The 15,300-nt window shown below is 43.2% G+C and overlaps 1 protein-coding gene across 1 annotated transcript in view; it reads right to left on the bottom strand.

Annotated features, from left to right (window-relative positions):
- Positions 1 to 2: 2 nt before the first annotated feature.
- The window catches only part of LOC145911091 (uncharacterized), a 40,157-nt gene continuing 24,859 nt past the window's right edge, over positions 3 to 15,300 (bottom strand). The window contains exons 2-7 of the mRNA XM_082998335.1: positions 6,112 to 6,354; positions 5,314 to 5,451; positions 4,836 to 4,979; positions 3,012 to 3,206; positions 2,088 to 2,179; positions 3 to 1,844 (exon numbers count right to left, since the gene is read on the bottom strand). Of these exons, the coding sequence (XP_082854461.1) occupies positions 882 to 1,844; positions 2,088 to 2,179; positions 3,012 to 3,206; positions 4,836 to 4,979; positions 5,314 to 5,451; positions 6,112 to 6,211 (1,632 nt within the window). The 5' untranslated portion in view covers positions 6,212 to 6,354 and the 3' untranslated portion in view covers positions 3 to 881. The remainder of the gene's footprint in view (positions 1,845 to 2,087; positions 2,180 to 3,011; positions 3,207 to 4,835; positions 4,980 to 5,313; positions 5,452 to 6,111; positions 6,355 to 15,300) is intronic.

Raw genomic sequence — 15,300 nt, 5'->3', positions numbered from 1 at the left:
GATTCAAGTTATTTTTATTCAAAAAGAACGAAGCACTTTAAAAACAACGAAGAGGCAGGAAAAGAATCAACTCAGTACTGAAAAGAAATAAAATAAAAGGAGTAACACGACTGCGACGAGACTACAGATCCAGAAAACGCTCGCTCATAAAACAATACTATGAACCTTGTTACGGACAATGTGCGTGAGGGCATCGTTGAACTTCCGACTATCCGAAAAAAGAGTAACTCGCCGTCGTAAAACGAGCATTGCGCTGATGGGATTGAACAAGCGCGATGTGCAGAGGGCGCCATTTTGCGGGCATCAGTAAACGAAAGGCAGTGCGTTGGGCAAAGGCAGAACATAGTTGCAAAAAAACCCGCAGATATCTGAAGGCGTCGGGATGGCGGGTGGTAAAATACGTGTACAATTTTTTGACGGATTGAAACGCATATAAGATGAGTTGGGTGAGTGCTGAAGGCACTTTTGATGGAATTGACGAAATAGAGAAGAAACACAATCTGACTTGTTAACTAAGATCTGAAAATAGGTTTGAAATTGGGAATTGAAGTTGACGAAGGATCGAAACGCTCACATGAAACAAAACGATAAAACTTTATCCCCGGGGAAGCACCGAATAGTCTTCGATACCGAATAAGAATGAGCAGCAAAAAAAACCGCGTGACGTCAGTCAAGGAACAGAAATCACAATACAACACTTGGCAGTCCCTACTTTCACGATGGGTGTCATTGCAGCACGGAGAAGAATGACGTCACCACTGGCACTTGTGACGTCACCACATCGGATCGTCGTTTGATGGGTGGTCGGCTTGTTGACGCCTTTACTCGAGCGGTTTCTTAGCCGGTGTGATGTCATTAGTGACGTAGGATGGGTGGCAACGTCATACACCATTCATGTGCGTCGTTTCTGTGCTTTCGTGTCTCGACTTCCGTTCTCTCTGCCTCGCTTTGTGGATGTTTGAGAGCGCTCGGGTTTTGTTGTGATCGATGATTGCGTAATCGGTGCTGGGATGGCTTTGAATTGGGGTTTTGGGAGTCTTGGGAGTACGCGGGGTACCGGGAATCCCAGAGGATGCCGATGAGGCACCGCAACTAAAATCGTTTTCCCCACTGGTGAAAGCCTCGACCGGAACATAGTTGAGTTTGTAACTCTCATGAAGTCTCGGTCTGATGAGGAGATGATCGAAGTCGAACGAGAAATGAGTGCCGAGAGCTTTGGCTGTGGCGGGGAGCGGAGTCCCGGATACGTCCATGCTGGCATTGACAGTGTTCACGTACTCACAAGCCGACTGTGGGTAACCCGGCGACATCCTGTGGTGGTGATGATGGTGGTGAACGAATCGACTCGGTAGGAAGTTCGGTTGCTTCCTCCACGGGTCTCCCACCAGTGACGATGCTGGTGGGTGGGGAGGCACCGGAGGGGGATTTTGCGATGACGAAAGGGCACTTCCGTTTCCGTTTAAACTTCCAATACCGGAAGTGCCGTTACTGCCCGGGGTTAATAATGGTTCGCAATCGGACCGCAACGACATTGTGCTGACGTCATCAATTACGTCAGGAGAGAGGGTGGTAGAATCACCACTGCCACGTTTTGGATTATTACTGCCACGTGACGTGGCATCTGTTGATTGGTCAGTAGTGATTTTCGCCTGTTGCGAGCGCGAGTTGTAGGTCACTTGGTGGCGCCGCGGGTAGCTGTTTGAATGAGCGCCAATGATGTCATTGTTCTCGTAGTTGGCGCTCTCACTATTGTGACGTTGCGTATTTTGTATTGTGACGCGATCAGTGTTACGACTGTAGGAGGCAACCATGTCGCTGTTGATTCGTCGACGTTTCTCCATTTCCTGTGAAAAATCCAAATATATCAGAACCAAAAACAAACATTCATTTAACAGCAAACACAATAAGAGAGATAATTATACACAGGCGTGCACGTGAAAATGCGGCCGCGCTAGGACACACAAATCCACCGCACGAGGGCACAAGGGAGCTACGAAAAAATAGACGTCAAATCAGAATATTGTGATTTAGTATTCGAGCTAAATGTGCGATTTCTTTAAAACAAGTTTTCAAAAAATTCCACAAACCTTTCTCGAAGTGGGGGCAGGTTGGAGGGGGAAAGGCTGTGCCGCGACGTCTAGTCTCAAAGCAGCATCTTCTGGTAGAGATTCCAGACCAGCTGTGTAAAAAACGTAACAAATTTACCACCAGAGAAAAACAGAATGATGGGACAAATTCGGCTGTTAATTTAAAGTTGTTTGCATCCCAGATGTAGTAATAATCGACATCACTTTAACATATGCAGTTTTCTCTACAGTATTGGCTTGAAAATAGTAGTAACATCCTAGTACGGAATTAATAAGCGCTCGTGAAGTGCGCGCGGATCTAAATTGCACAAAATATCGCATGGAGGAAAAAAAGATCCATCGGCAAAAACGATATTTCATGTGCTCGATCGAAAAGTAATTTTGCAAACATTTACTTTGATTTAATTGTGCACTTTGCAGCGCGGTGCTGTCGTTGGTTGACGCACGACCACAAAACTGCGCAACTCTGACATTGCAAAGGTGACCTAGCTCCCAAAATAAACGTATGTTGTATTCGCCCCCTTTCCACCTACAACTTCGCTTAGCTCTAGCTGGTAGTTTAGTAGATCTGCCCTTGCCACACAGTGACATTTGTACGTTGCAGCTATCACGTTCAGCTTATCTCGGTTGGTTTGTATCAGCATTAAATACGCTCCACAGTCAACGGTAATAACAACTAATGCAAGCTATGCCCAAACCCAACCTACTTTATTTTCTATCTCCCATTGGCGCAATTTTCGTTAAACTTTTTTTAATATATTTACTCAGGTATTGGTTGATTTTACCAAGAAAAGGTTTGAGTATGTTTACCAAGCGAAATGGTAAGTTTAAGTTCGGTAAGTTTTACCGTTTTCAAAAATAAAACACGTAAATATTTCGAACTGCCCGGGTGATGAATCATCAACGATTTTCGAAACTACTTACCCCCTCGTTGAGATGACGTGCTCCCCCTGGGTAAGGGAGTGTTCGGGGTCTGATGGGGTGAAGAGAGCGATGCGAATCCTCTGACGCTTCCGTTTGCGTAACTGCTACCGTTCGAACCATTAGAGGACATGTGGCGATCCGAATTGTTTGTGTTGTTCGTGTTGTAATACTGCTGTTGACTTGGAACCGATGTAACTGTAAAGCAAGGCACGTTTTTTGTTAATAGGTTGCATCGACCACTCAACAGACCGAAACAATACACACAGATAAAAACAAACTGTGCCGTAAAGCTAGAATCGATTTGTAGTTTGAGAACCAATGACAAAATGTGGGTCATTGGGGGATGAAGGTAGATAAAAAGTAACCAATTGCGCAGATTACACTAAACAGACTTGCGAAAACAAGTAGAGTTTATACAGGAGAAGCTTGTTCCACATTTTGCCCATGGGCATAGCAAGGATGTTATTAGCACGAAACGCACAGATAACAACAGTTATCAGGTCGAAAGAAACCAATTCTTGTTTCAATGTCGCCACATATGTTATTGTTTGTGTTACTTTTTTATTCCCCTTGCAAATTTCATATGAAACTGTTATGCATAAATTCCACAAAAGGTTATCAATGTCTGTGAAAACAATGTTCAGGATATTAATTAAAACTATTTCTAAGTACTCAAAGACATTGACTGTTCATTTTTTTGTATATTTTACCGCACTTTTGTATAACCATTAACCCTGGTTTGAAAGCGTCCTAATCAAAAAGTAAGATTGTATGAAGTGTTTTCCAAATATGATGGCGCCAAGCCGACAAAGTCAAACCGCTTCCATTAGCGCTAAGATATAATCGTTCTACAGCCTGATCCCTATATATTTCGACGAGCTTGCAACGCGTTTTGTCCGCGTTCAACGGGGCAGGATCGGCCTGAATCAGTGACAACCTTTATACAGTTGATACGAGTTATCACAGAAATACATAAAAATTTCGTTTCGTTTCCAAATCTTTTTCACTGTCGATTAACAAACAAACAACCCTTCTTTTTATCATGGGATCGAGAAGCTCGCAGTGGAATAGTCAAAAAAATAACAAGTAGTGCTAGTTTGAAAATGTTTTAAAATAACAGGATATAGTTATTGGGTAGAAAAACTTGAGCCAATTAATCAATCACAGAGAAAAACATTCGAAGACGTTTCACGATCGTAAAAGTTGATCTGCACGACCACACCGCCACGATTCCACGCCCGGGGCAGACGAAAAGACGATAAAATCGACCGTACAACCGTACAAGAAAGTTTGTGCAACGACTGTTGTTACGTAACTAAACATCAACACGGTTGCGTAAGTTGAACCAACACGACAAAAAACTTTACCCCCTGGTGGATTATATTGTTGAAAGATCCAAAATGGACGATTTCTTACATAATAAAACTTATATAGCGACATTTTGACTAGAACGTGATGCGTTACGAGGCGAATTGTTTGAGGTTTCAACGATCACTTTACCAACGTTAATTAATGTCTTAAAAAAGGCGACCAAAACGTGGAAGGTTTTTTTTTCCATTGTTTTGAGTGTAAACTTGGGGCAATTTTTAATTGTTTTGCAGCTTAAGAAAAACCTTCGAATAGAGAAGAGCCAAAGTCGACCTTGAAGAATTTCTCTTAAATGCGTGGCAGGCGATTTACAACAAACAAAAGCAAATTGTTGCGAAATGTCTGGAAATGCCTGGTATTTCCATGAAAGGCAAACATTTGTGTATGATGTTTGATAAGAAATCCACTCGGTCTATGGAATTTACACGTTTTTTGATAAAGTTTTTGCTGACATACTTGTCTGAGTAGGTATGGTAGTGAAAGGCATGTGATGAGGACCGCCCGTCATAGTGCGTTCGTGGTCTTGTTGGATGTCATTCCACTTCTGCTTGAGAAGTTCGAATACTTGCTCGGTGCGCGGGCATTTGAAGAGATACATCCCTGCACACAAAAATCACAACGCTTCTTACCGAAGTGCTAATGGTTTCTTGTTTGCAAAGTTAAGCAAGTTACGTAACCCACCACTATAAGCGCCTGTGTTTGGTCGCATGCAGTGAAAGCTTAGTGGCAACTGCATATTTTCGAAACAAAACCACCATATTACATCTTAATTGAAAATGGTGGATTTAGGTCAAGCAGTTAGTGATCAGCCAATTAACACTTTGTGGAGTTTTTGCTTGAAGCGTCTCATTCTATTGTCATGTGATTTGAAATGCATTGTGTTAAGATTTTAAATCATAAAGGGAAGCACAGATTTCATGATAGAAATTCAAACCTTGTCCTGTGTCACACCCATTCCCTGCCTCAATGAAAAGAAGGTCTTGGGCACATCCATATCTCCGTAGGCAAGATATCGGCCATGACGCCATCACCTTGTTGTTTCGACTATGGACCAGAATCATTTTGTTTTGAACTGCAAAAAATAACATAGTTGAAGATTTTATAGAAATCTTAAAATTTTAGGAAAAAAAACAAGAATATAGTCCAAAGAGTTGTGTAAAGCATTTATCGCCAGCATGTTGCATGAAATACAGAGGTTACATGACATAGAAACCTTCAACAACAACAAAATTATTAAAAGCCATATCAGGCCTTTTGACGAAAACCATTACCTTGAAATAAAATTTGTTTTTTAGCCAAGGGGTGAGAAAGGACAGATATTTTTTAACAACTTCCATTGACGACTGAGGACCACACAATACCCAACTTATCAACGGGCTATATCTAAACCCTTGAACTTGTCAACACTGAAGCTAAGTGGTTAACACACAGAGAGTAAAGGGCAAAGTTTGTACAGAATCAACCAGTGAAAAGTGGCCTCTTGGGAGCCTGTGTGGGTGACACAAAAGGCTTTGGTCACATTCATGACTGCTCAAGCAGAAACTATCCCCCTCCCACTGGCCACAATAGTGACAGGCTATAAGGAAAATACCCTGAAGCAGCCGTTAATTGATTTACTATCCTATAAATACAGCAGTTTACATAGTATCACATCTTTCTCCTTCATGTATGTGGTTTCATTGCATTGCATGGTTCAAATTTATGCTTATTATAATAATCAGGAGTGTCTTACCTTCGATGAGACATGAGTTCACAGACTTATTCTTTTCATTTAAATTCTTTGCCTTGAACTTGGATGGATGGTTGTTGTCAATGCTTTGAGAACACCCCATATTTGCTTTTGTAGTTGAAAGTATCAGTGGGGATATTGATGACAATATTAGGGTTATATCATTGTCGTGTGAAACAGATCTTGCTGTCGATGATTAAAACACAGCTCAGTAACTTAATTCAATTTATAACAACAATTCTATATCTGTAATAAAAAGAATCACCCTTAGTTATGATAATTATTATTTTCAAACCAGGGTAATGTTCTCAAACAGTCCAAAATACTAATATTCAAATACACTTGATCACAACATGCCACACAAAACGTTGTTGCTGCATCTCAGAGCACTTATTTGATGCTATACCTATATCATAACAAAGTTATCATATATTTAACAATGGCGCCTGGACCACACTGAAATTAACTTGATCAGTTTCACAACAGCTTGGCCAAACAAGTGAGAACTACAAACTAACCAGAGCTAAAGGTAACAACGCGCAGCGCAATCACAAAACATTCGCCGAAAATAAATATTTGTAAGTTCATTAAAGGGGCCGTGTTTCAGCAGGCCTGATATGGTTGTTGTGTCGTTAGTTGGCTCGCGAGTGGGTGGAATGGCACAGAAGCTCTTTACTCAACACGCTTCGCCATTCCCGTGGAGAGCAACAGCTTACTGAGTTAACAAAGGATGGTGGTTCGATGATAAGAGGGACGTGCGCTTAAAACAACGGCACAAGTTATCTGAGGTTTGTGCAAACAACGGTTGGCTTGGCCGCTTTTCTAACTTCATGCAGAGGTCTTTTGCCAGAGTGGGCCGAGTCGTTACTTGTGGCGTCTTGTGGCGATTCCCCCGAGTCACACATGGGGAACCACACTTTTGATTCCGAAGCAAAATAAACGGCAAGAAAAACGTGTTTGAAAAATAAATATTTTTTTTTTGCAAACAAATGTTCTGTTTTTATGCACACTTAATACTTGGAACTTCTTTTAATGCTAAGTTGCGCACTGGGTGCCGTAGGAACCTCTGCAACAAATGTCGCAAAGAAATTCAATATTTCCTAACGAGATCGCCGAACTTACGCCAGCAATTTCTCGCGCCCGATTCTTGCAAGAAGGTCCGGTGACTGGGAATCGGCCGCAACAGGTTACACAAACCGTTAACCCGAGGCTATAAAATGTCGTTTGCGAGTTTTCCCAAGCAAAAACGAAAGTGGGCTGCATCTTGGTTACTGCCCCGCATCCGGTACGAAGCAAACAAAGGATTCTGCTGCAAACGACTGCGAGCTGACGTCAGAGGATGGATAAAACCCGTCACCCGCACCTGCAGGAGACCAAGCAGGGTGAACGGAACCTTGGGTTAAATTCACCGGAGATGGCCGTAAATTTTTACGAATGGGACAAGCAGTAGTTAGCTCTTTGTCCTGCAACCGTTGCCTCAACGAGGCGGGTTGGCTTCTCGCTTTACGGCTGCTTTCGGCAAGACTGCAAACGCCCTGAGTAAACAGACATTGTTTCAAAACAGGCGCCCATGCACTTACGCCGAGATAACTGGCTGCCAACAAAAACGGTGGGCGTGTTTAGTTAGTCTGCACTCTGAACAGTTAAAAATGATTTCCCGGGGTTATACAACCTGACATCGGCGCCATGAACAACATGCAAGTTTTCCACGGGAAAATTCAGAATCTGCTTCACTTCAGAGACGATACACGACACGACACGTTTTGCCAAAATAACCAAACTTTAAATTCCCAGCTGACATTTAATTACTTCACGTCGAATATGAATTTACCTCCATGATTTTCTTTAACGAACTTACATTCAAAACTGTTTAAATCACAATGTCCATAGGTTGGTTTCGTAGCACCGAGTTTCGTCTGCAATATTCAAAACATGGTCCAACGCATCAACGCCACATCAACTGCAGCAAAGCGGTGCAAAGTTGTGTGGTCAAATCGAGCATTCACTTCCCGTCGAACATCCGCTGCAGGCCATGCGCGAGACTAAAGTTCGCGATCTCTGACAGTTTGTTCGAATGCCGAAATCGATCGAGGATGAACAGTTGGTAAAACTCATTTGCAAACAACCGCCGTGCGCTTTAGCTATAGCTCACCACAACCATGGAACACGTTTTGCTGTTGCATAAACAACCAAGGGTGCAACTTCGCTCTTTTCTGCAAATCTCTGACCAGAAAATACTAGATACGGGCGTTGAAATAAACACAAACATTTGGAAAATTCTGCGCTCTGTCCTGCACGCTGAATTTTGTGAGCAGGATTAACTAAACTATGGAGAAAACGTGCAGAGCAGCGACACAAGGCGTCGAGTTGGCCGTTTTTTTCGAAGTAAACCCGATTACGAAGTTTGACGGTGCCCCGCAGAGTTAAGAGCATTCCGCCAGGGGAAGTCAACCATGGCGCCAACCTCCCACTTCCACGCTTAACGGCAATCTTAAAAGCCTGTTGCGAGTCACGGTTTTGGGGTAACTTGGGCTCCGCTCGCCTCCTCCCCACCTGCGAAACACGGCATGGGGTTTGAGCTTCGGCAAAATGCGTTCAGCCGCATGCACCGACGAACCTGCCGTCTTTGTTACAGATTGTTCTGCGCATGTTATGTCTGTGGGACGAAGCCGCTTTATTTCGATTTCCCTTCCACTAAACCTACAAGTTTCTTGCACAGAAATAATATTTTGTGCCAACGCATCTTGAAATAACCTGAGGATTTCCAATCAATCGGATAATTGACTTTGTAGCGTCTTGACTGCTCAACAAAACTACGCAACCGCAAAAAACATTCTCTCAGTAAGTAGACCCACTGCCCATACATCAACACTAGTCGCTGCGTATATATCTCACTTGTAAACCAACAGCAGATTCGTCAACAAGGCTAACACAGCTACAGCAATCCTAACACGGCTCGACTACAAGGGCCCGTGAACAAAGCGTCGTCGATCGTAAACCAATCCAGTGCGGGGAGTCGATCTTCTTAGCGGGGCGACGCGAGCAGATTGAACAGGATTTTAATGACGGCCTTCTCGCCAGACGAGCAAATAATCTGGCGGCGAATCGCTGCGGGCGAATTCTCGGTCTCCACGCATCTAGAAGCTCGTAATTAGAGCGAAACAACGGACTCGTTTTGCGCCTTCGCAGTTTCAACTGTTTGTTATCAAGACACGACCAAGTGGCCCTTTTACCATCGTCGTCATTTTTGTTTAGATCCGTTTAATTCCGAACTTCTCTCGCAATTCCTGACAATTCTTTCACTGATTTGATAAATTTTATTTAAATTTTAAAGCATTTTGTTTTGTCATAACTCTGTAAACTGCTTTGCCCTGAGCTTAATTCATTTCAGTACATTTAGCTAAACACGGCACAGGCAGTTTAACAATGCATTTACAAAGCAACTATGACCGGTGCAGCATTCTCGCAACGCCTTTACAAGGTTTGCTTCATCTGGCAACAAAATAGCAAGAGAAAGTGAAATTGGTCACGAAAAGAGAGAGGCGAAAGAAAAAAAGCGATCGCCTTTTTCTCGCGGCCCACCCGAGAGATGGGCTGATGAGATAGCGCATTCTCCTCGTTTTAAGCCGAACGCGAATAAATAAACAGGCTGAAAATTGCGGCGATGACTAATCTAAACACACGGTGAGCGCCTGGACAAACAAGGCGACAGTTTAACGACACGGTGAAGTCAAAATTACGGGGAGCTAAGCTTGTCCTGCGCAGGAATTTCTGGAGCGTTCGAAAACGGCCGCAAACAAATGGACAAATGCAAACATTAGCTTCCGTCCAATTAGTTACCAGCCGTCGACTTGCGTGAATGGGAAAAAACGTTTCATGGCCACAGTTTGCAGCAGAGTCGCGCTGGGTGGGAAACGATGTTAGTAAATTATGACAAACGTGTTCTTCAAATATAAACTTAAGTCCCAGAACTGGAATATTTCCAACAAACATCACAACCCAGAACTCTTTAGGTCTTGACGAAAAACCAACGCTACCCATTGTACTGTTTACGATTAAACAAGACCCCGACCCGAGTAAAAACGAAACGCGTCGAAATCGGGGACGGTCGCCTACTGCGCACCGACACCTCGGTGTCATATAACCGCCTGTGACGTAACAGTTGACATATAAACGAAGTGACTGACGTCACGGACGTGTTGAAGCGAACCCTTTAGGAATAACTGTAAAAATAAGACATTTTAGAAATAAAACCAGTATTTGTCGCTCATGTCGTCTGGATGTTGTTTTGTAATAGCGTGGTATTCTTTTTTTAGGTACAATGTTCAGAGCAATTAAACGATTGTTGGGGACTTAAGTAGATGGATTGCGTTTTAAGTACCTTGCGCTTACAAACCACCAGGCTTAATTTGGAGTTGGCACCGCCCTAAGCATAAACGCAGCCGTATTACTCATAATTCTAAATAGAACAAATCGCGAGAAAGCAAATACATTACTGCAAAGCAACAACACACAGTAAGTTTGAACGAACAAATCATAAACTGAAAAAACATTTTTGCTGCCACCAAAGTCTGACTTGACAGTTTTTACCACTGAGACCACCATGGAAGAAATTTGCCGCCTCGGCAAAAATCACAGCGACATGTATCCGTGGATATAACGTTTCCCGACCGACCTTGTCCTTGCACCGATGCTCGCCCTCATCCGCCCCAATAAGCAATCAAGTGCGCGTAACGACTCATTGACAGGAATCCTTTAGTTTTAAGTGAAAACTCGATATGAAGGCAACCGCCTACAGAGCGAGGCTAATTCTGACAGTTGTTTACCTCACGTGACATACATCATGCCAATATGACGTCATTAAGGAGCTTGATTGTTCCATTGCTGAGGCCACACACGAAGAATAATTAGCCCCAAGCAATCCCGAAACGGTTTGTGGTGTTAGAATGTGCCAACAACGTTGATCCGTCGAAGCACAGCTCGGGAGTGAGCAATTAATCTTCATATTAGCCTTGGTGGCAATTGGTAAGGCACCTCTTGCACTTATACCCACAATCCGCAGCATAATAAAAACATTACGTGAGATTAGGCCTTTTCTACAAGCTATACTGAATTGAAAAAAGTATTTTTTAGTAAATCTGACACCCACCTTGATCAAGCAAAGATTCTTAACCAGCACACGATACACTTGGTGTTATAACTTGAAACTGAAACTAACGCTAGTAGACTTATAGTTTCATCAAACAGAGTTATCGCAGCAACGTTAGCTGCTTACGGTACAAATATCAACCGCAGTGGTCTAACAACTTAGGTTCACGTGCCAATACGCTTGATGAATCAAGTTCAGCGACTCCCAAAGCGACATGACTCACCGATCATCCACGTTGCGTGTGCTCTCATCTTCTCATGTTTTTGACTAAAACAAGGGTGGAATAACTGGCTGCACTGGAAACTGAATACACGCGATTTGGCTTCCTCGGTTAGCATGGAATGTCGTTGCAAACGAAGCTACCAATTTTGCAAAGCAAAGTCCAAATATATTATTGCATGCATAAACATCTACAAACGCCTGCTCAAATCCTCTACGAACCTTCATACGTCTATTATTTCAACTGTATGACAGTTTAAGCTGCGCAATGCACTTAAAATCCCATAATACCCCATCAACGTTTCATAAGCTGCACAAAAAGTACTTTAGCCCAAGTAAGGATTTAGCCTGCCGGAGCAAACGATCCCAAATCCACCAACTCGAAAACAAATTAAGTTTAACTAACCGGGCCACGATTTCAAAACGCAATCGAGAACGGCAACAAACACATTTTGCCGCCAAACAAATAACGGCGACCCTCGTTGCGTTCCGCGCGCCGCTTTTTATTTTCGTAAACTGGAACCGAGCAACCGGTCCGGCGAAACTGCCATCAGTGTCGATTTTCAGACAAGACAAAAGGCCACCGTCTCGGCCTGGGTTCCCAATTACTGGCACGCCGCTCCTGCCTACGCGACTAGCGCGAAAAGCTCTAGAAAGGCAATGATTCGGGCACTAGAAGATCGACGCAACACCACAGCGCGCGATGCGCCGGAGGCTAACCGTGAGGCGATTAATTTAATTGCGAACGAGATGCCTTAAAATAACAAACCGTCTTGTGGCGAGAGTGCTCACATTTTACCGCGATTTAACTGGGCGTGTTGATGACCTAAGGTTACGTTATTTTAAAATATACGCACGAAGCGGTATTGGTGGTTTATTGATGACATGGGTTAAGTTAACTCCTCTGGCGTTGACCATTTAATCTTTTTTACATTCGATTCCCCTTCCTTTTTCCAGTAGTACCAACCATGACATGCAAAAAGAACAAGGAATAAAGGCTAATTGATGTACAATATGTGCATATGGCTGACCAGAACACATGGCTTCTTCCAAGGAATTTGCATCAAATAAATTGATAAATTGTGTTTGAAACGGCGACACCATAAACAACAAATTGTATTGAAAAGGTCGTTTGCAACGCACTGACATTTGAGCGACACAATGGCAACAAGCACTCGGTTTCTGAGCTTTGACCAACAGCCTATTTTTAGCAAATTTGCGAATACGCGTTTTTGGGTGGTAGAGTTTTTCGCGTTCTCCTGGTTAAAGTCAGTTGAACAAAATGTAGTCTTGCATAGAGCGACTGAAAGTGAGCTACACCGCTTAGGAATTTGCAGAACGAAAAACAAACCCGAGGACCATGTTTGGTGGATGGGGTTCCTCGTGGGGTACAGGGGTAATACAATAGCAGGGGTGCACGCTCCGTCGTACCTCATCACGACAACAACTTTCCTGCGGTGTTGTGCGCTCCATTCGCAAATGAACAAGTGAACATCGGCCTTAACCGAACAATGGCGATACCGATGGCCCGAAAGGCCCCTAACCGAAACGTTTATGACGCAAGAAAGAAGCGCGTTCTGTAGAAGAGCGTTGCGGCGTGAAGGATGACTATCAACAAGGCGAGTCGGTCGAACTTGGTTTGGAGGAAACCTGGCTGGTATCAAAGGTCTGTCGACCGCGCGACGAAAAGGATTTTGTTTCGCTGCCGAGGCGAAAGCATCAATCACGTTTGTAAGACCGAGGTGCGGCAATTAGTGATACGAGGATGGTGAAGGCTGGCATTTGGCCGCTTCTCCTCTGTCTTGTATTAACGGGCAAGATGGAGAAAAGTAAAAACGCAATTTATTCTCACAATAATACACCGTTAGATTAGCAACACCGAATTACGGGATTATACATTTCGCCATTAAAAAAATGATAAATCGTTCTGGGGTAATTTCAAATCTCGAAATATTCTAATTGCTTTGTTGCAGGAGAAACACAGGCAGTAAAAAATACACTCTATTAACATCACAGTAGAACGTATGTCATGGCCTCGCCGCAAACAACACACAAAGCAACTCTTTCAAGCTACATTAAAACAAACATAAATTTTCCAAGAAACTTACTAAAAAAAACGTGCAGTCCGCGAAGTACTGGGGCGTGAAACTAGCAGCTACCACAAAGCTACCATGATGCAGTAATTATTGCCCAATATTTGAGATAGAAATCCTTGGATACTTTCTCCCAGTGCTACGGATTACAACCGGGATCGCGAAGCCGCCTTTTATCCCAAGGTAAAATCACCCTGTTTATCTTGCGGCAATATAACAGTCAAGTATAAAAAACACAAAAGCTATACAACAGTTTTGGTGTCCAAATTCCTCTCGGGCGAATAAAACCGACGACCAATGGCAATTGTTGCTACATTTTGCACCTTAACCGAACAATGGTCGTTTAAATTTGAACAGATTCGATGTCGTACGTATGCTTAATGTAATTCACATCCCGTATAAAAACTCTTGTCGACTAAATTTTTCGCAAAATACCAAAAACTTGACCCGCACGCAATCAAGCGACGAACAACTTGCGGTACACCAAAGTATGCAGCTGTCAACATATCGGTTGGAAGTTCAACTTGAAGCAAAGGTTAATCTGATCGAACAGAGCTCCAAGCACGAATTCGTCGATTGAGGTAAGAGATAACCCGTAAGACGCAACGGACACGATTGAAATATTACGTTGACGCACTCGCGCAAGGTTTAACCGGAGGTGAAAACGAAGTGCATTTGGTAAAAGTTTAAATTGTAAGAAATGCTGCCAATTTTTCCGCAAGGCATACTGCCTATATGAGGCCCACAACATTTAAAACATGTGCCGGCCACAACCTTACCAAGCAAGTAACACAACTTCATGTAAGAAATTTGTAAAATAGCTAACCACGAAACACCAGATATCATATACGAGATGGTGGATGCGCAAAAAGTGCAAACCATGAATAGGTGAGACATCTGTTTTCTGATAGTTCCGCCTAGGGCGTTAGAACACGAGTCATTCTTGTGGAGTCAAAGAATGCCCGGAACGCAACGCAGTGGTCAGATGCTGGTCACCACCACATGACCTAACCACTTCATATCATGAGTAATCGGTTGCAGGTGGCCTAACATTTTGGACCAACCCTTTGTATAGCAATGAAAAAAGGAGTCATTGTTAGAAAAAGCAACCCTGATCTTGTTAATTCGCCATTAAATTCGCCGACTATCGCAAATTTACATATATTTGTCTAAAAGAGAAAGATATAGAATCCGACCATAAAATTGGAAGTGCGTCTAAACATCATAACTCACAATTGCAAATAAAAACTTTGCAAGTTTGAGAGTTTCAATGTGGAGTACTACAATAATGCACTGGTTAGAAGATATTCAAACCAACACCGTTCGCGGTGGAACGCAAAGTCAACCCAGCGCGCACTGCAGAGCGAAACCCTTCTCAAAGAAAACAAAACCAACCGCTAAAAGACAACAACACCTCGCTAAGTCCGTCACAATAGGCCCTTTGTTTTCAAACAGGCCGATTTGTGACGTCACAATGCAGATCGCGCAGGCGGTGACTGAGTGATAGTTAGGAGCAGGGACATGTTTTTGCAGTGGTGCGTCCTCGTGGCAACCAGCACGTGATCCGAATATCGGCATTTAATCCTTCAGATGCTGCAGCTTACTCCGACAGAGAAGCGCGAATATGGCGTTTTCGGCTTCCACTGTTATGTCATAAGCGAAACAGAGGGTCGGGATTAAAGGATTTGGTGGCAGAAAGCGAGCAGATTCCACGCCCACAAGAATTCTGCT

The sequence above is a fragment of the Ascidia mentula genome, chromosome 8 (genome assembly GCF_947561715.1).
Source record: "Ascidia mentula chromosome 8, kaAscMent1.1, whole genome shotgun sequence".
Classification (NCBI taxonomy): Eukaryota; Metazoa; Chordata; class Ascidiacea; order Phlebobranchia; family Ascidiidae; genus Ascidia; species Ascidia mentula.
This window is presented reverse-complemented; position numbering and strand designations above follow the sequence as displayed.